This window comes from Geotrypetes seraphini, chromosome 9, assembly GCF_902459505.1.
Source record: "Geotrypetes seraphini chromosome 9, aGeoSer1.1, whole genome shotgun sequence".
In the NCBI taxonomy this organism is placed as follows: Eukaryota; Metazoa; Chordata; class Amphibia; order Gymnophiona; family Dermophiidae; genus Geotrypetes; species Geotrypetes seraphini.
In genome coordinates, this window is record NC_047092.1 from 98655473 (window position 1) to 98677094 (window position 21622).

The following is a 21622-nucleotide window of genomic DNA, read 5'->3' on the forward strand; positions in this document are numbered from 1 at the left end:
GTCAAGAATATGCTGCCTGCTTGTCCTGGGATATTCTTGCATCCCTCCCTCCTCCCCGGGTTGGCTTCTTAGCTGGCTTATCCTAACTGGGGACCGCGCGCCTCTGTCGGGCGGGAAGGCACTCGCGCGTGCGCGGTGCGGTCAACGAGAACTTTCCAAGTTCTTAGAGTGCAATCACTCTAAAATTGTCCGTACCGGGGCTCCGTCGGTGCCGTCACCCATCAGTCAAGAATATCTGCCTGCTGTCCCTGGATAACACCTGTTACGGTAAGTAACTGTGCTTACTGAGGTGACATTGCATAAAGTCATCTGCCTTGACCTCTTTGAAAACCCGCGGAATATAAATGATAATTAACATTTTCTCTGCGTACAGCGTGCTTTGTGTTTTTAAAATTTTATTGTTGGTAGATCATTTTGACTTGGCCACAAAGGTAAGGGGGAGGGAGGGAGGGGAGCTGCTGAAAGACATCTAGTAATCCTTGCAGGCTTGACTGTGCAGGGAATTATTTTTGTAAAATCATGTTTTGTTATGTGACTGGCATTATCTAGACTTTAATTTCTATGAATGAATAGAATGAAAATGATATAAAATTACTTGCTTGCGGGGACCGCGTGTTCCGGCTCACACAAGGAAGGAGGGGGTGAAAGGGAAAAAGTTTCTCTTCCTTGGAAATAGATTCTGAAGTGACCTCATCAAAGAAGACCAGCACTAAATGTACAAGAAATCCCTTAAACAATGTCAAAAGAGCCCAAAATAGAAAACTGCTACTGCCTTGAGACTCCATTATTGAAGGAATCAACTTGAAATCACAGAAGAGACAGGAAAAGGTTAAATGCCTCATGGAATCCTCAGGTACAAAACACAAACCAAATTGTGAATGAAATCAGAGCAGGCAGTAAGAATTATAAAATTGATGTCATTATCCATCTGGAAAAAAAGGCGTACTAGAAATAATGCCTCAGCAATACAATTTTCAGAAGTTCTATTTGCTCATGGTAAGGGAGAAGAGAGACTGCTGATGGTGGGGGGACTGATAGAAGATATGAAAGAAGGGTGGTAGAAAGGAACAGATGGTAAAGGAGGGAGGGAAGGGTGGTGGTGGAAAGGAATAGAACAGACATTGAAAGAGGGTAGAGAGGAACAGACCCTGAAAGGAAATGTGGAAGGCAGAGTGGGGAGAAGACGCTGGAAGGGAAGAAGACAGATGCCAGACTATGGGGGAGTGGAGGGAAGAAAATGGGTGCTAGACGGTGACGGGGCGGTGAATGGGATGGCAGTGGCGGTGACGGGGTGGTGAAAGGGATGGCAGTGACGGTGACGGGGTGGTGAAAGGAACGGCGGTGACGGGGCGGTGCAGAGGATGGTAGGCCGGGGACGGTGCAGTGACGGGGACAGATTTTTTTCCCCGTGTCATTCTCTAATCCAGACATAGCCAGATTCTTAAAGGGGCACTGAAGCTCAGACCACTGGTGAAATAACCATTTTTATCATGGAACCTTAAAATAGTTTTGCATGGCCTCAGTAAGGCTACACATGAACCTATTCAAGAGGCATCCTTATTGGATTTTACCATCAAGACTGTTTTCCTCATGGCCATTATTTCAGCGAGACGAGAGTCAGAGCTGCAGACCCTGTCATGCAGGGAATCCTTCCTCAAGGTCACGGAGGCAGGAGTTTCCTTTTGCATAGTCCCATCCTTTTGCCGAATGTCATTTTGGCACTTCATATCAATCAAGAGGTAAGATTGCCAGTATTCTAGACCACAGGTTCAAATAATTGTATTTATTTATTCATTCATTTATTTAGCCCATCCTAAAGGAGCCCAGAACAGGTTACAAAAGTACATTCACAGTATAGAAAGGACAGACATAAGTGAAAAGTACATAACTTGGCAGATATAGCTTAGTAGATATTACAACATTCACAGAATAGATAATACAAATATAGCGTAGATTGTTGCAACATTATTAGTACTGATAGAACATAACATAAAGGTAATACAGCATTTGCATTGTAGGAGAGTACATGATTGATGGTCAGCAGTTGGGCTCCAGTGAGTAGCAGAGATGGTTTTTACTGGGAATGACATTTGAATTTTAGTATGTGGCACAATTTGATTATGCTTGGAGTGTTTAGTAGGATTGGTAAATGTTTAAGTTATATTTTTGTGGCAGTGGGGGTCCATTTGTTGTACCAGGAGATGCCTTTGAGTTCTATTTAACTAGGAGTGGATGCTTCGGTCTTTAAGGAGCTGGATTTGTAAAGAGGAAGGTTTTCACGACCTTCCTGAAGTTCCATAGACTGTCTAGCGATCTAATGGATGTGGGGACGATGTGCCATAAACTAGGTATAAACTTTATTTGTAGACCGCAATACCTTGCAAGCGATGACACATCAATTATATTCTCAGGATCACAAATACATTAAATTAGCAATTCACTTATACAAATTTATCAAACAAGTAAGTTTTCAATAATTTCCTAAATCTTGATAGGAAAAGGAAGACATAATCAAACCACTTAAATTCTTATTCCATTTACCTGCTTGAAAAGATAAAGTCCGTTTTAAAGATGGAAAAGAAAATAATGTAATACCACGAGTTTGGCAATTAATTTCAGATAATACAAAGTATTTTAGAAGATAATTTGGAGCAAGACCAAATAGTGTTTTATTACATAAAAAAGCACATTTAAAAATTATTCTCTCTTCTGATAATAAGGTGTTATATGCTTCAATTTTTTCAGACCAAAAATCAAATGCTTTGCAGTGTTTTGAATAACTCATCTTTTTAATAGTCTTTTTATAGGAATCCAGATTGATGATGTTGCAATAATTCAATATACAGTGGTACCTTGGTTTACGAGTGCACCGGTTTGTGAGTGTTTTGCAAGACGAGCACAACATTCGCAAAATCGGCGCCTCGGAAACCGAGCTTGCCTCGATTTGCGAGCGGCGTACCCCGCGATCCGGCACCCTCCCCCCGTGATCCGGCACCTCCCCGCTCGCGTCGCACCCCCCCACCGTGATCTGAAATCCCCCATACTCCATGCTGCTTACCCCAATCTGGCCACCGGCACCAACGCACAGGACGTGCCAGTGCCCGAAGATCTGCGTCCTCTTCTTTGCTGGGGCTTGAGCATCTGCACATGCTCAAGGCCTGTGAGTTCACGCTGTCTCCGAGATTCTCGGGCTAGGGCTGGATTAAAGGATAGGCCCAGTAGGCACGTGCCTAGAGCCCAAAATTTTAAGGGGGGCCCACTCACCGTCACCTTTCCAATTTTTTTCTTTTCAAATGGTGACGATGAGCCCCGGCATCGACAGCAAGATCGGGCCCCGCACCTTCCCCCGGCATCAACAGCAAGATCGCCCCCCCCCTCCCCGGCATTGACTGCAAGACTGTCCCTCCTCCCCGGCATAGACAGCAAGACTGCCCCCCCAGCAGAGACAGCAAGATCATTCCCCTTCCCCAGCATACACAGCAAGTTCGGGCCCCCCCCCAGAATAGACATCAAGATCGGCAAATGCAATCGGTGCTTAGCCCAAAGCTTCCCCTCTGATGCAACTTTCTGTTTCCGCCTTGCGGTTCACGTCAGAGGGAAGCTTTGGGCTGAGCACTGCTTGCAGTTGCCGTTGCTGAACTTGCTGTCTATGCTGGGGGGGAGGGGTCCCAATCTTGCTGTCTATGCCGGGGTGGCCTGATCTTGCTGTCTATGCCGGGGTGGCCTGATCTTGCTGTCTATGCCGGGGTGGCCTGATCTTGGTCCACGAAGCACACTTTTGCAAGGTTTTTATAGGGTGGACATTGCAGCACGCGTACACTCTGCTTTTGGTTTGTCTGTGTTACAGGCCAGTGCAGTCAGCCCGCCCTAAATTCCTGGGTCTGCTTTTGTATGTCTCACTTGTCTAGAATGATACACATATTGCACTGGAAAAAGAGATTATATCCTTACCTTGATAATATCTTGTCCAGTATTTATTTATTTAAAACGTTTATAAGCCACTTTTTTACCAAAGCGGCTCACAATTCACATACACAGCTTAAAATACATTTTACGAGACCAAGTACCATAAACAGGTAAAGAGAAGAGGTCAAAGATACAAAAACTATCACATTAAGATCTTAATGATGGTAGCATAATCATCGTTAAGAAATAGAGAGCTAACTGAAAAAATGCCCGTGCAAAAAGGTACGTTTTGAGCAATTTTCTGAATTGTAGCAAATTATCACAAAACCTTAGAGTGCCAGTCACAGCATTCCACAGAATGGGCCCAACCATAGAAAAGTAGGATTTTTTTAGTTTGCATATATTAAACACTTCAGTTTCCATGTGTTAAGCAACATTTGATTTTCAGATCTCAGTGTCCTGTGTGTGTCATTCTAGACTCCTGTCCTATCCTTCCTGCACCTGCCTACTGTCTCTTTATTTTAATGCTTTTCCAAGTTGTTCTCGGATGTCAGTCAGCCCTTTGGGATTTGAAGAATTCTCTATAATAGGTTGAGCAAATTCAGGGGTACTCCCTGATCTCCTTTGATGCTTCTGTTAGCTGTTGCAAGTTCATTACCTGTTACAGTGTTTTATGTTAAAGCAGAACAGTTCTTTTGTTCAGGAGTGTCCCATCTGTATCCTTACTTCACATACTTGGTTTGAGCTTGGGTACTAACTGCAGACAGCAGAAGAGCTCCCAGTGAAGTATGAGGGACACAGAAAATAATCCGGAGTGGATTCCTTCTGCAGATATCTTGCAGTCATGGGGAGACAACCCACTTGTCTAGAATGACGCACCTATCTACTATTACCAAGGTAATATTTTTTGTAGTCTCTTTTTATTTGTATATATTGTCCTAAAGACCACTTTTCCTGTCATCTTCAGATGCTATAAAGAACTATATTTTAGAAATGATCTTTTTATTTCCTGTAGACTCTTATTTAGTTGATTTTATTTTCTCATTTTAGTGATGGCTACATTGCAATTACCTGGCACAAATCTTGCCAACCTGACAAATTTACCTCCAGGAACCAAGCTATACCTCACTACAAACAGCAAAAACCCATCAGGAAAAGGAAAATTACTACTGATCCCTCAGGGAGCCATCCTGCGTGCCACAGGCAATACTAGTGAGTCTCAAAATATTTTACCTTAGTATTTGTGGATATGGTTAATTATTTGGTTTTCATATATTTATAGGATTCATAGGTTGTTATTGCAGAGTTCTATAAGCCATTCAGGTTTGAGAGAGTAAGAATGTGAAACTCTGATTCATGCATGAATAATTCATGAAAGTAGCATAACTCAATTACATTAAATCTTGAGTAACATAGTAACATAGTAGATGACGGCAGATAAAGACCCGAATGGTCCATCCAGTCTGCCCAACCTGATTCAATTTAAATTTTTTTTTTTTCTTAGCTATTTCTGGGCGAGAATCCAAAGCTTTACCCGGTACTGTGCTTGGGTTCCAACTGCCGAAATCTCTGTTAAGACTTACTCCAGCCCATCTACACCCTCCCAGCCATTGAAGTCCTCCCCTGCCCATCCTCCTCCAAACGGCCATGCACAGACACAGACCGTACAAGTCTGCCCAGTAACTGGCCTAGTTCAATCTTTAATATTATTTTCTGATTCTAAATCTTCTGTGTTCATCCCACGCTTCTTTGAACTCAGTCACAGTTTTACTCTCCACCACCTCTCTCGGGAGCGCATTCCAGGCATCCACCACCCTCTCCGTAAAGTAGAATTTCCTAACATTGCCCCTGAATCTACCACCCCTCAACCTCAAATTATGTCCTCTGGTTTTACCATTTTCCTTTCTCTGGAAAAGATTTTGTTCTACGTTAATACCCTTTAAGTATTTGAACGTCTGAATCATATCTCCCCTGTCTCTCCTTTCCTCTAGGGATACATATTCAGGGCTTCCAGTCTCTCCTCATACGTCTTCTGGCGCAAGCCTCCTATCATTTTCGTCGCCCTCCTCTGGACCGCCTCAAGTCTTCTTACGTCTTTCGCCAGATACGGTCTCCAAAACTGAACACAATACTCCAAGTGGGGCCTCACCAATGACCTGTACAGGGGCATCAACACCTTCTTCCTTCTACTGACTACGCCTCTCTTTATACAGCCCTGAATCCTTCTGGCAGCAGCCACTGCCTTGTCACACTGTTTTTTCGCCTTTAGATCTTCGGACACTATCACCCCAAGGTCCCTCTCCCCGTCCGTGCATATCAGCTTCTCTCCTCCCAGCATATACGGTTCCTTCCTATTATTAATCCCCAAATGCATTACTCTGCATTTCTTTGCATTGAATTTTAGTTGCCAGGCATTAGACCATTCCTCTAACTTTTGCAGATCCTTTTTCATATTTTCCACTCCCTCTTCGGTATCTACTCTGTTACAAATCTTGGTGTCATCTGCAAAAAGGCAAACTTTTCTTCTAACCCTTCAGCAATGTCACTCACAAATATATTGAACGGGATTGGCCCCAGCACCAAACCCTGAGGGACTTCACTACTCACCTTTCCTTCCTCTGAGCGACTTCCATTAACCACCACCTTCTGGCGTCTGTCTGACAGCCAGTTTCTTATCCAGTTCACCACTTTGGGTCCTAACTTCAGCCCTTCAAATTTGTTCAAGAGCCTCCTATGAGAAACCGTATCAAAGGTTTTGCTGAAATCTAAGTATATTACATCTTTTTTTTGTTGTTGTTGTTGTTTAGGCATTTTATTTCTAAAGTCAAGTCATTTTATTGAAAAATATAAAACAAAAGAATAACAAACAAAAAAGAAACAAGAGCAACAGCAGAGCAAAGCATCCAGTGGGTGATACAGACCATAACAGTACAAATAAGTGTAATACATATTAGAGAATGACATGGTGGCGGTTTACCCGCGGCTACTGTGTTTAGCCGCGGGTAACCCGCCAAAAACGGGGAATGAAAATTAGCAGCCTCTGCGGGGACGGGGACAAGGCCATCACCGCCCCGTGGAGCGGTGAATGGTCTTGTCACCGCAGTGAGGCATAAAGGATCGTGCAGTCCCCGCAGTCCCCACCCGCACGCCGACTCGATAGTTTAACCAGCTTCCTCTCTCCACCTCACCTTAATTTGCCGGCTTTCTTTTTCGGCGACCGGAATGCTTTCAAAAGAGCCGCGCACGTGCGGCTGCTCAGTATTCAATCTTCTGCTCTGACCCAACCGGAAACAGGAAGTTGCAGCAGAGCAGAAGATTGAACTTTGAGCAGCCGCGTGTGCCGGTCGCCGAAAAAGAAAACCGGCAAACTAAGGAGAGCTGGAGAGCAGTAGCGTACCAAGGGGGGGGGGCAGGAGGGGCGAAAAAGGTAATGGCGCCAGGCCTTGGAGCACTGAGGCAGACCGCTTCTCCCCACTCCCAGCCGAACCTCCACTGACCCTCCTATCTCTCCCCCCCAAGTGAACCTTTCCGACCCTCCCAGCGAAAGCAGCAAACCTCCCTCCAGTAGCGTCAGCTTTCTCCTCCCTCTGCCGCATCACTAATGACGTCATCAGTGATGCGGCATAGGGAGGAGAAAGCCGCGAAGGAGGTTTGCTGCTCTCGCTGGGAGGGTCGGAAAGGTTCACGGAGGGGGTGGAGATAGGAGGGTCAGCGGGGGTTCGGCTGGGAGGGGGGAGAAGCGGTCTGCCTCGTGCTCCATTACATTCTTCGGGCAGCAGCAGCGTTTACAATTCGCTGCTGTTGCCGGCTTCAGGCCTTGTTCTCTGCCGGGTCCTGCCTACTTCCTGTTTTCATGAAGACAGGACCCGACAGAGAGGAAGGCATGAAGCGGGCAACAGCAGTGAATTGTGAATGCTGCTGCTGCCCGATGAAGTTCAGGACATCAGGACATCGGGGAAGGAGCAGGGTGAAATCGGCTGCTGGCTTGGGGGTGAGGGTAGGGAAAGAATCGTGGAAGTGGAGAAATTGGCACGATGGCTTTGTGGGGGCTAGGGGGAGAGAGAAAGAAAGGAAAACATAAAGAGGGGGGGCCAGGGGGAGAGAGAAAGAAAGGCAGAAATAAAGAGGGGTCAGGGGGAGAGAGAAAGAAAGGCAGAAATAAAGAGGGGGTCAAGAGGGAGAGAAAGAAAGGCAGAAAGAAAGAGGAGGGCCAGGGGGAGAGAGAAATAAAGAGGGAGGCCAGGGGAAGAGAGAAAGAAAGGCAGAAATAAAGAGGGGGCCAGAGGGAGAGAGAAAGAAAGAGGGGAGCCAGGGGGAGAGAGAAAAAAAGAGGGGGGGGCAGGAGAAGAAAGAAGGACCAGAGATTCATGAAATCACCAGACAAAAAGGTAGGAAAAATGATTTTATTTTCAACTTAGTGATCAAAATGTGTCTGTTTTGAGAATTTATATCTGCTGTTTATATTTTGCACTATGGCCCCCTTTTACTAAAACGCAATAGCGTTTTTTAGCACAGGGAGCCTATGAGCGTCGAGAGCAGCGTGGGGCATTCAGCGCAGCTCCCTGCGCTAAAAACCGCTATCGCAGTTTAGTAAAAAGGGAGGGGGAATATTTGTCTATTTTTGTATAGTTGTTACTGAGGTGACATTGCATAAAGTCATCTGCCTTGACCTCTTTGAAAACCCGCGGAATATAAATGATAATTAACATTTTCTCTGCGTACAGCGTACTTTGTGTTTTTAAAATTTTATTGGTAGATCATTTTGACTTGGCCACAAAGGTAAGGGGGAGGGAGGGGAGCTGCTGAAAGACATCTAGTAATCCTTGCAGGCTTGACTGTGCAGGGAATTATTTTTGTAAAATCATGTTTTGTTATGTGACTGGCATTATCTAGACTTTAATTTCTATGAATGTATAGAATGAAAATTATATAAAATTACTTGTTTGCGGGGACCGCGTGTTCCAGCTCACACAAGGAAGGAGGGGGTGAAAGGGAAAAAGTTTCTCTTCCTTGGAAATAGATTCTGAAGTGACCTCATCAAAGAAGACCAGCACCAAATGTACAAGAAATCCCTTAAACAATGTCAAAAGAGCCCAAAATAGAAAACTGCTACTGTCTTGAGACTCCATTATTGAAGGAATCAACTTGAAATCACAGAAGAGACAGGAAAAGGTTAAATGCCTCATGGAATCCTCAGGTACAAAACACAAATCAAATTGTGAATGAAATCAGAGCAGACAGTAAGAATTATAAAATTGATGTCATTATCCATCTGGAAAAAAAGGCGTACTAGAAATAATGCCTCAGCAATACAATTTTCAGAAGTTCTATTTGCTCATGGTAAGGGAGAAGAGAGATGGTGGGGGGACTGATAGAAGATATGAAAGAAGGGTGGTAGAAAGGAACAGATGGTAAAGGAGGGAGGGAAGGGTGGTGGTGGAAAGGAATAGAACAGACATTGAAAGAGGGTAGAGAGGAACAGACCCTGAAAGGAAATGTGGAAGGCAGAGTGGGGAGAAGACGCTGGAAGGGAAGAAGACAGATGCCAGACTATGGGGGAGCAGAGGGAAGAAGATGGGTGCTAGACGGGGACGGTGAAGGGGCTGTGAAGGGAACGGCAGTGACGGGGCGGTGCAGAGGATGGTGGACCGGGGACGGTGCAGTGATGGGGACAGATTTTTTCCCCGTGTCATTCTCTAATACATATGTATGTATACATTCAAGTAGTATCACAGTAATGCTTCAATGGAGACCATATACCATGAAAAGTCCCTTGGGAACCTCTACACTCTGCCAAGCGTAATTCATACTTATAACACAGAAGTACCATATTCCACCATTGATTCGTAGGTACTGGGGATTTGCGTTTCTAATGGAGGAGCACAGTCTTTATGGCTAACCCCAGGAGAATGTCATAGAGAACAGAATATGATCAAGAGAGTGGAGGTTCCAGTATGGCAGATCGTAGTATTACCTGGCAATACGATAGGGTCGTTGAAGATGATAGGACCTGACCTATTATATCCCCCACCTCAGTCCAGAATGCAGAAACAAGAGGACAATCGAAGAGCATATGCTGGAAAGTTCCCAGATGGGTCTCGCATCGCCAGCATCTATTGGAGGATGTCGGGGAGACTCGTTGTTGTTTAATAGGAGTCCACAACGATTTATGAAGAACAAAAAACAATGATTGTCTGAGAGACGCTGAATGCAGGGGTCTGTTGTAATGACCCCACACCTGAGTCCATTGTTGCTCAGAGACAAGACATTGAAGATCGTGAGCCCACTGCCTTTGGACTGGAAGAAGAATGTCCGGGTCAGCACCCTATATAACATCATAAATCCTAGACATCAAATGAGGTTTAGTACTCCATGAGGACAGCAAAGTAGACATGCGAAAAGAGCCCCGTTGCAAACGTTCTAGAGCAGGGCCAAAAGCCGATTGCAGGCTGTGACATAATTGAAGATATCCATAGGCCTGATGGGAAGGTAGGTTATACTTTAGCTGCAACTGGGCAAAAGACAGTAAGGTATGGTTGTTCAGAATGTCCCGTATATACCATATACCAACATTTATCCATGAAGGCCAATGCACCATACGTGAGCCTATAATAATGTTAGGGTTACCCCAGAGTGTGGAATGTATTTTGGTAAATATTGGATGTTTTAGGGTACGTCCCAATTCAAGGATCGCCTGTTGGGTAGCATGTAGTACCTCCCAGTTATTAAAGCAGGGTACTGTTTTGGAATAGCAGGCTTCAAGTAAGGTGAAGGGCATTGCTAATGCACGTTCCAATAGGCCCCAATAGGGCAAAGTAGCACAGGTAGGAGGCAAAAACCATTTACTGGCACCCCTCAGAATCGCTGCCATAGCATATCTTTTATACTGAGGAAAGTTAACCCCACCCTGAGACCATGGTTTCTTAAGGGTAGACAGCGCAATACGGAATGGCTTCCCAGACCATAAGAATTTAGTCATGATCCGGTCTATCTGTTTAAACAAGGTGGGAGGAAGAGGTAAGGGCAACATTTGAAGCACATAAAGTATTTGGGGGGTCAACATCATTCGAATGGTCTCCAACCTGCCCCACCAGGTTAGATGTAGAGGGGACCACTGGTGACAAAGTGTGTGAAGTTTGGAGAGCAGGAGTTTGACGTTATGTGCCACCGTATCTTGCCAGGTATTACAAAAATGAATTCCTAAGTATTTAATGGTCGTGGAACACCAGGTAAGGCCATACAGTGCAATCATATCCTTTGTGCAATAAACATTCAAAGGCAATACTTCAGTCTTATCCCAGTTAATGGTGTAACTGGAAAGGCGCCCAAATCTAGAAAGAAGATTGAGAATTGCCGGGAGGGAATCAACTGGGTTGGATACATATAAGAGCACATCATCAGCGAAAGCCGATAGACGTACCTCAGTTGGACCCACCAGTATACCTGTGATAGCAGGATCAGAATCAAGTCTGCGCAGCAAAGGTTCCAGGGCCAGATTGAATAGGAGAGGGGACAATGGACACCCCTGTCTAGTTCCCCTAAATAGGGAAAAATAGGGAGATAGATATCCCTCCACATTCAATCTGGCCCTGGGATTAGCATATAGTATATGAATCATATCTGTGAAAACCTGTCCCAGTTGGAACCACCTTAAAGTATAGAATAAATATTTCCACTCCACATAATCAAATGCTTTTTCTGCGTCTAATGACATCACGCATGTCGGAGTGGAAATATTACAGGCCGCCTGCAGTACATGGTAGAAAACTCTAGAATTATCTGCCGTCAGTCGACCTTTCACAAAACCACATTGAGTAGGATAGATGAGTAAAGGGAGAGCTTTAGCAAGTCTGTCTGCAAGAAATTTTGCATAAATTTTACAATCATAGTTGAGTAGTGAGATGGGTCTATAGTTTTTCGGGAGCATGGGGTCACGTCCAGGCTTGGGAAATACTACTATATCTGCTTCAACAAAAGTGCCTCCACTAGTAGCATTAGCCAAGAAATCTGAGTATAATGTAAATAATTTGGGGAGAATAATCTTCCGAAAAACTTTGTAAAAACCCAGGGATAGTCCATCTCCCCCCGGTGCCTTACCAGATTTCAGACCATCTATGGCCTCACCTATCTCTAATTCAGAGATTGGTTTGTTAAGGTTATCCAGCAATTTAGATGGCAATATAGGAGGGGTCATACCTTTGAAGAAATCATCAAAGTCTACTTCAGTAGGATTTACCCCCGAGGTGTATAAGTGCTCATAGAAGATTTAAAATGATTAGCTATATCATTAGGATCTGTGATGATAGATCCAGCTGGTTTAAGAGCTTTAATGTGCCCAGCTCTCTTTTTATGTTTGAGGTAATTGGCCAGCAGCGTCCCCGCTCTATTGCGATGTTCATAGTAAAGAGCCCCTTCCTGTATTAGTAAGACCCCAGCTCGTTCAGAAAGGATGGAGTTATACTGAAATTTAAGTTTACGGAGCCGAGTCAAAACTGGGGTGGATGTAGACAGATGATATTCTGTCTCTAGCAATTTTATTTGAGTTTCTAAGTCAGTGAGCTCACGTTTTCTTTCTTTATTTAAGTGGGCCGAGTAAGCTATGATTCTTCCTCGCAGGTAAGCTTTATAGGCATCCCAAACAGTTTGAAATGCCAACTCCTGGGTATCATTATGCGCAAAATATTCTACAGTCCATTCTTCAATCTGATGTATAAAATCTTTATCCGCTAGTAGAGCAGTATTCAGACGCCAGGTAGGCGTAGGAGACGGAGGAGCAGACAGAGAAAAGGAAACAGAAACAGCTGAATGATCAGTAAGAGGGCAAGAGATAATAGAAGTGGATCATACAGATGATAGGAGAGATTGAGATAGAAGAAAGTAGTCCAACCTCATGGCAGAAGCATGAGGTGCGGACCAAAAAGTATATTCAAGACCTTTCGGGTGATAGAGACGCCAGGCGTCAACCAGGCCAAATGATTGGATAATATGTGTTAATATCGGAAGCGTAGGAGGAGAGCGATAAGATGATTGGGATCTACGATCAAGATGGGCATCTAGGACTATATTCCAATCACCCCCCATGATAAAGTAATCAGTGGATATAAAGGCCAATTCTTTTGCTAAAGTTCTAAAAAATTCAGTGTTGGGGACATTTGGACCATATACCGTAAAGAAGGTATATCGAACAGCATTAATTTCCAGTGTGACTGTGACCCACCGACCCTGCGAATCATGGGAAGAGTGCACAATAGAGTAATGAAGATGTTTGGACAATAATATAGCCACCCCTCCCTTAGAAGCCACTGCGGGAGAGAAGAAACACTGAGAGACCCAGTCACGTTTTAATTTAGCAGACTCAATTGAATTCAGTTTAGTTTCTTGCAGAAAGACTATTTGAGCTGAATGATGTTTACAATACAGAAGTGCCCTTTTTCTCTTGATAGGATGATTTAAACCTCTAATATTCAGAGATAACACATTACAGAGAGCCATCAGGGAACTGCAAAGGAAACAATGGCATAAAGAAAAATGGAGCATCGCGTGTATACATTACACCTTGCACTGTATATATAAAGCCAGATCATAGCTGCTTTGCTCTGCAGAAAAAAGAAACAACCCCCCCCCACACACACACAAGCTTTAATAAAAGGTCTAATAAATAAGTTCAAGAAAAGGATATCACTTTGTATTGGCTTCTTAAATTAATTTATTAATGTTTATATTCTATTCATTCAAGCAAATGAACATGTCAACCACACTAATAAAAGAATAAAAAAGCTAATTCAGTTTGTGCCATCTTAGCTATCTGCAGATTTTAGTATTTTCTTGCTAATTGTGAAATGGTTTATTTGAGCTCGTGTCGGTCATTTTTGTAGCAGAAGTTGGATCACGTAATATTATCCTTAAAATTTCTACATTCTGTTTGGACATCATTTAGCATTCTGTTCTGTTTATTATAGGCATGCAGACAGGTGGTTCTGCAAGTAATGGAGGAGGAACTCAGAATATTATTGGTGGATTACCACAGCATCTCACATATACATCCTATGTTCTTAAACAGACACCACAGGTAAGTTCAGGAGAGTGTTGAATGAAATCTCTGTCAGGATGCTGAGAAGTTTAAACATGAAATCTGCTTATTAGTCTTGCACCAAGTAGAGAGAAATTGCAAGATCTGTGGTTCTAGCCAGGTGTAGGAGGATATTCACTTGTGTTCCTTGTCAGCAGCTTGTAATAGTATAACTGTGAGCATCCGAGCTTGGGGAGAAAAATAAAGCCAGCCAAGCCCAGATGCAGAACAAAAAGGCCAAATGTTTATTTACAAGAACCCCAAAATTCCTTCCCATTTAATATACCCTTAGCACAGTCCTTGAGAGCCGTATTCCAGTTGGGTTTTCAGGATTTCCCCAATGAATATGCATTGAAAGTAGTGCATGCAAATAGATCTCATGCATATTCATTGGGGAAATCCTGAAAACCCGACTGGACTATGGCTCTCGAGGACCAGAGTTCCCTACCCCTGTCTTAGCATATTCTCTGGGGCCTTCTTTTCTTACTATGAACCTTCTCTCCTTACTTTGGGCCCCTAGGCTTTAAGGTGGACCGGATTCTTTATCCATTAAGGAAGGCTGAGGATATATCCTATTCTGTTACATCTCAGGAGTTCATACATTTTGGCCTGGATTCTGCTATACAGCCTGTAACCAACGTCCATATTACAGATGCTGGTTACAGAACCAGGTTACTGTAGACAAGGCCTTTATACACCACGATAAGTATAGCGGCCGTGGCTGCCATTCCCCCCCCTGAACGATCGCGGCAGGAGGGAACCCAACCCCTCCTGCCCAAAGACCACCCACCCCCCATGTAGATCATGACAGGAGGGAGCCCAACCCCTCCTGCCCGAAGACTGCCCACCCCCACCCCGAAGATTGCAGGCAGGAGGGTGTCCAATCCTTCCTGCCGGAACCCCCCTCCCCGGACCCCCCCCCAACAAAAATCCCCAACCCCCCATTGTTGGAATCCCCATCTCGGCCCATGTACCTATGGCTCCACCTATAGGAGGGGCCTTAGATGCCTGGGCCAATCAGTCCTTAGGTTCCTGTGGGATGGGCCGGAGAAGGACAGTCCTGCCTCACTTCAATGGAGGCGGGGCCTGTTGGACACACGGTGGGAAAACCTGGCCAACCAGCGTTCAAGGTGAGCCCGGGGAGGATAGTTGGGGGGCCCGGGGGAGGGGGTTAGGGACTTTTGTTGGGTCTGGAGAGGAGGGGTTGAGGGGTCCGGGGAGGGGGGGTTTCATTGTGGGGGCTCGGGGAGGGGGGTTGGGGGTTTCGTTGGGGAGGTCTGGCAGAAGGGATTGAGCACCCTCCTGCAGATGATCTTCGGGCTGGAGTGGGGTCTTCGGGCAGGAGGGGTTGGGCATCCTCCTGCCGCATTCGGGGAGGGGGCACTGGCGGCCGCAGCTGCGGCTGCTATACTTATCACAGCATGGAGATCCCTTGCCATGATAAGTGTAGCAGCTGTGTTTACATTAGAGGTCTGCACGGGAATGTGGATCGCGGGGGTCCCGCGGGAATCCCCCTGTAACCCACGGGACTCCCACGGGGACCCCTCTCTAGCCAACGGGACTCCCACAGGGATGAAAGGCTTTGGAAGCAGGGTTCATCCATATAATATTCACGAAATTCACCCAAACGTCCTAATCCCTTCCTTTTCCCCTCTCTCCCCCTCTTAGAATCTACTCATCAAAATTGCTTTAGACCTTACGCCTTAATTGTAATTTGTATTTCTCTTCTTGGAAATGTCCAGTTATCGTTCTGATGTAATCCGCTTAGAACTGAAAGGTACAGGCGGAATATAAGCCAGTTATGTAATGTAATGTAATATAATGGAAACCTCAGCCTTAGCAAAAGAGGGGGTTTATAAGTTAATTACCTGAACAGAAAACAAAAAAAGGGTTCCACCAAAGAGATTCCACAAGGAAAACAGCAGCGGAAACACAAAAGAAACTGTGGAATTGATGATCCTGTCAGAAATAATTGCTGCTTTTTATGGGGATGGGCGGGGATGGAGGTAATTCCTTGCGGGGATGGAGAGGATCCTGGCAGGGACGGGTGAGGCTGGAGAGGATCCTGGCGGGGACGGGCGGGGATGGGTAGGATTTCTGTCCCCGCGCAACTCTCTAGTCTACATTATACACATTTCCTACTGGCCTAGGCGAGCCTCCCTAGGCCTACAGCTGCCTACAATCGGGACACAATTTACAGAATCCAGGCCTTTGTATTCAGCCCAAACCCGCAAACCAGGTCTTGCAGAAGTGTGATACTGACAGCTTTCAGCACCTCCCATATTGCTAGTGGAGTACAGTGCCCCCTTCAGTTTTTCCTTCTGTAAGTAAACCATGCTAAGGTGTTTCTGAACTATTCTGCTTAGTTTTTTTTATTTTTTTTTTCCATTTAAAGTTCACTATTTTGGTGGCTTTGGTGCACTGAGACCCCTTTCTTCAGGGTTCTCGGCCTGGGGAAGGATGCAGGTTCTGCAAAACTGGACTGCAGCTTTGCAGGGCAAACTGGGTAGAGCTATGAAGCCAGCCTGCTGTGTGCCACTTGAGAGCTCAGGATCTGTTCCCCTGGGATCCAGATTGCCTGCTGGATTTATTTTCAGAGGCTTAAGTGCAGGCTGCAGGCACCCTGTGTAAAAACCCTCAGATTTCAAGAGGGCCGGCTACAGTTTCCTGCCCCTGTCATGCTTTGAGATTTTGTAGGGGGTGGAGGTCAGGTTCAAACCGACTGGAAGCTCAATGATTTCAAGGCTGGAAGGCATTTTCAGAAGTTTTTGAGGGAGAATGTCCTTTCTATTAAGCTTCAGCTGCAGGGAAAAGCTGACAGGCAGGCACTGCACAGAACTGTAAGTACAACCTCATTATTTCCTATGGGAAAATCGAGAGGAGGGGAGTGACTAAAAAAAAGTCATTTGGACTTCCGGCGGAAATATGGAGCTGTAGACAGCGTGCTGCTACAGCTCCGTTTCACCTGACCACGGCGAGGCCCTTTATCTGCATTTTTCCCCTGGGTTCGGGTTGTCTGCGGCTCTGGGGAGGTTGCTGGAGCAGCGGAGCAACCGAGCAGCAATTTCCTTCGCGGCTCTGGCTCCCTCGTTTGAGACGGCCGGCGGCCACGTGGCGCCGCGGGTAGCGTGCGGCCGCGAATCTGCCCTGTTGGGTCGCGGCGCGGCTCTCCTCCTGCGGGTCTGCCTTCGGGTGCGGTTCTTTTCCCGTGCTGGGAGGTTCACTGGGGACGCGGCACGATTCTGCGGCCGTCCTGCTGGCAGCCCTGCAGCTTCGTTTTCGGGTCACCCGGGGCCACGTGGTGCAGCAGAAGGCAGCTGGCTGGGACTCTGACTCCGGGGCACGGTGTGGCTCTTCCCCTGTGAGCTGAAGTTTGGGATCGGTCTTCTCCCTGTGCTGGGGAGCTTCTTGGTGGCACGGTAAGAGTGGGGAGCCCGGAGTGGGATCGCCATGGCCACTAAGGCGGTCCGGAAGGATCGGGAGCGGAGTAAGGTGCCAGACGCCAAGTTGGCGAATCCCGTGGCGCCCCCGTCGCCGGAGGCTCCGCACTCATCCTGGGTGTCCGCAGTTACGACGGAGGTTCAGGCTGCCCTCGAGAGCTCTTTGGGGGACAAACTACAACGCATCCTTGATAAACTGGACACGCTGGACCAGCGATTTGCCTCCCTCACATCGGAGGTCAGGGAGACTCAGCAGAGGGTGAGTGCTGTGGAGGATCACGTCCAGCAGCTGGCCCAGGAGCAGTCCACCCACACATCGGCGTTGGCTGCGTTGCGTGCCAAGGTGGATGACTTGGAGAACAGGTCCCGCCGGAATAACCTTCGGTTTGTTGGCCTGCCTGAATCGGTGCGGGACGTAGAGCTGGGGGCGCTGCTGGAACGCTGGTTGCCCGAGTCTTTGTCTATATCATCTTCCTCAGGCCCCTTGCGGGTGGAGAGGGCGCATCGCTTGGGGCAGCGGAGAGAAAATGCTGACAGACCTCGAGTGGTCATTTGCCGTATCCTGAATTATCATCATAAGATGGAGGTCCTGCGTGCGCTGCGGCAGGGCAAGAAGCTCTTGTATGACAACAAGCCCATACTTTGCTTCCAGGACTACTCAGCGGAGGTGTCTCAGGCACGACGCAAGTTTTCACCTCTATGCAACCGTCTCATCCAGCGTCACATTGCTTTTTCCCTGCAGTACCCGGCTCGCCTGCGGTTGACACATCTGGGTAGAGCTCATCATTTTGACACCTTGGAGGCTGCGCAGCGTTTTGTGGCGGAGATGTTGCCTGAGGAGCTCCCGCAGGGAGCGGCTGTGGACTGAGGAGACCCATATCTGGGGCCTGATCTGTGGTTTGAGTTTGGACTGGGGGTTTCTCTCCTCTCCCTTAGATTTGGGTCTCTGTGTTTCTTGAAGGTCGGCCTGGGTGGTGTGTGTGAGGTTGGAGGGGGGTTGACCTGCCTGTTCTTTGTGAGTTAGGGCCTGTTCTTGGCCTATCTAGTTATTTAAGCATTGGGGACTTGGTAGGGGGAGTGTGTCTGCGGGTAGGTGGTGTGGCTGTGGTGTTCCTGGAGGGGAGGGGTGGGTTGAGTGTTTTGGGGGTTTTTGGCTGAGGGAGGTTGCTCTTACTATTCTCTGAGTTTTGGGGTTTGCGAGTCAGGGGGTATTGGTCATTATTCCCGTGGGAGGTGTATCTGGTTTCCTGGAAGTGATGCCCTTATTGGGGTGTCCTAGGTATAGATTGGGTGCGGGTTGGTTGTGGGAGGGGGATTGTGGGGTGGGGAGGGGAGTGGTTGGGAGGGGGGGGTTTGAGGGGTTTCGGGGCTTCTGTGGTGGGGCTTTGGGGGGAATTTCGGGGGGGGGGGTCTGGGGGTTCTGTGCTAAGGGATTGACTAGGTGGCAGGGGTATGGCTTGATTCTTGGGGCCAGAGGTGGCGAGAAGCTGGGGGAGCGGTGGCTGGGACGCTTCCCTGGTACTGTACTGGTTCTTTCTTCTTGTGTGATTTGGCTATTAGTGGATAGCCCTTGAATACACCTTAACTTCTTGGAATGTGGGGGGGATTCACTCCCCCATTAAGCGCTCCAAAATATTGCAGCGCTTGAATCGTTCTAAAACCTCTATTGCCTTTTTACAGGAGACCCTTTTATCCTCAGCGGAACATGCCAAGCTCTGTACCTGGTGGGTGGGTTCCTATTTGGAGGCGCCCGCCGTGGGGGGAAAGGGTGGTGTTATTATTTTGATCCGTAAGGGTCTTCGCCTGCACACCCAGAAAGTGCTCCGCGACCCTGGTGGGCGCTACATAGTTGCCTTAGTGTTACTTGATAATCGGCCTCTTTTGCTCTGCAATGTTTACGCTCCTAATAATCCTTCGGCCAGGTTTTTTCGGGGGCTCCGCAATCATCTCTTACAGTTTGGAGATGTTCCGATGTTGGTGGGTGGGAACTTTAATGAGGTACCGGACCCGAAGCTGGATCGATCTGCTTCGTCGGGTAGAGAGACCTCCAAGCTTTATACGGGTGGTCAACTTTTGGAATCCACCTTGGGGTTGCTTGACGTGTGGCGGATGTTACACCAGTTGGAGAGGGATTACTCCCACTTGTCCAGGGCGCACGGGACGCTTTCACGAATTGATTTCCTTCTCATTTCTCGCGTGCTGCTTCCCCGGGTATTGGGGGTTGAAATGGGCCCCATTGAAATTTCTGACCACGCTTGGGTGGGATTTCGGTGGACTTGGGGAGATTCTTTGAACAACAGAGGGTCCTGGCGGTTTTCCTGTTACCTGTATAGGGATACCCGTTTTCACGAGTTTTTGATACAGTGCTGGCGTGACTTTCAAGTTAACAATCAGCAGCATCGGGAGGATCCCATTCTATACTGGGAGATGGCTAAAGCTGTCTTACGGGGGGATGTCATTTCTTATGTGGCCAGGGAGTCGAAGCGGAAGCATAGGCAAATTCTGGCTTTGGAGCGGAAGGCGACTGTGTTGAGACGCCTGTATGGCAGGGCGCCCTCCTTCCTGCTTCGGGCGCAGCTTCTAGAGGTCCAGCAGGAGCTGAATGAATTGTTGCATCTTCGGGCTTTGCGGACGAGGGAGTACTTTAAGTTTTCTTTATTTCGGTTTGCGAATAAGAGTAGTCGATTGTTGGCCCGCCTGGCGCATCCGAGGGGTGGACCTGAGAGCATAACGACTCTTCGGGACGCCTCTGGGGTGCTGCATCATCGGTCGGAGGAGATTTGTGAATTGTTTCGGGAGTTCTTTGCTGAGGTGTATACAGATCCAGGCCCCGAGCTTTTGAATGGGCAAGTTTATCTTGACAGCCTCGATTTGCCTTGTTTATCTCAGCGGGATGCAGCCGTTTTGGATCTTCCTATCACCGCAGAGGAGGTGGAGGGGGCGATAGGGGTCAGTTCGTTGGGCAAGGCGCCGGGCCCGGATGGGTTTCGGAGTGAGTTCTATAAGATGTTGGTGACGGACGTAGCACCAGTACTGGCTGAGGTTTATAATCTGAGTGTTGCTAAGGGCTTTCTTCCTCGCTACGTAAATCTAGCGTCTATTGTAGTTCTCCCGAAGCCTGGTAAGGACCCTCTTTTGCCAGAATCGTATCGTCCTATCTCATTGTTGAATTATGAGGCGAAGCTTTTGGCTAAACTTTTGGCTAACCGCCTGGCGCGTGTGTTGCCATCGGTGATCTCGGACTCTCAGGTGGGGTTTGTGCGGGATAGGCCGGTGGCTAAGAACATCCGGCGCATCTTGTTGGCGTTAGAACGGGTGGGACAGGACGGTAGCCCCGCCATGCTCATCAGTTTTGATGCAGAGAAGGCCTTTGATAAGGTGCGGTGGGGTTACCTTTTTGCGGTGCTGAGGACGTACGGTTTGGGCCCCTTCTTTTTTGGTGCAATCCAGGCACTGTATAGTGATCCAGAGGCGCGGATTTTAGTTAATGGGACTTGCTCGGGTTTTTTTCCTATTGGCCGAGGGACGCGCCAGGGCTGTCCTTTGTCGCCGCTCCTCTTTGTGCTATCTTTAGATCCCCTACTTCGGGAGCTTCAGGCAAATGCGGATATTCGGGGATTGGTCCTGGGTGATTCACATTTTAAACTGGCGGCGTTTGCGGATGATCTCTTGGTCTTTTTAACGGACCCGCAGCATTCCTTGCCCGTATTGTTGGAAAGTCTTCGGGAATATGGAGATTTCTCTAGCTTCGCCTTGAATTATGCGAAATCTGAGACGCTGGCTTCCTCGGTGCATCTTCAGCGGCTGTGGGGGGCTGGTTTCCCGTTGCGCTGGGCTGACACCTCTTTTAGATATCTGGGGATTAGGCTGACGATGGATGTGGCCCAATTGTATCGTCTTAATATAGATAAACTCCTGGCGGATACTAAACTGTTGCTAGCCAAATGGCAGGCGTTGCCGCTGTCTCTGTTGGGGAGAATTCATTTATTTCGTATGGTTGTATTCCCGAGGTGGCTTTACGTTCTTCAGACTCTTCCCCTTTCTTTGTTGCAGAGGGATATTCGTTCCCTTACCTCCCTATTGATCCAGTTTTGTTGGGGTGGACGTAGACCTAAACTGAAATGGTCCCTGTTGGTGGGGCCTACTCACGGGGGTGGTTTGGGGGTGCCTGACATCAGGGTTTATAACCAGGCCTGTTTGCTTCGTC

General features: G+C 47.2%; 1 protein-coding gene across 9 annotated transcripts in view; it reads left to right on the forward strand.

Moving 5' to 3' along the window:
* YEATS2 (YEATS domain containing 2) overlaps positions 1-21622 on the forward strand; it is a 1675245-nt gene that overhangs the window by 1069793 nt on the left and 583830 nt on the right. For all 9 annotated transcript variants that reach the window (XM_033957686.1, XM_033957691.1, XM_033957693.1 and 6 more), the window contains 2 exons: positions 4957-5118; positions 13866-13975. In XM_033957686.1, the coding sequence (XP_033813577.1) occupies positions 4957-5118; positions 13866-13975 (272 nt within the window). The remainder of the gene's footprint in view (positions 1-4956; positions 5119-13865; positions 13976-21622) is intronic.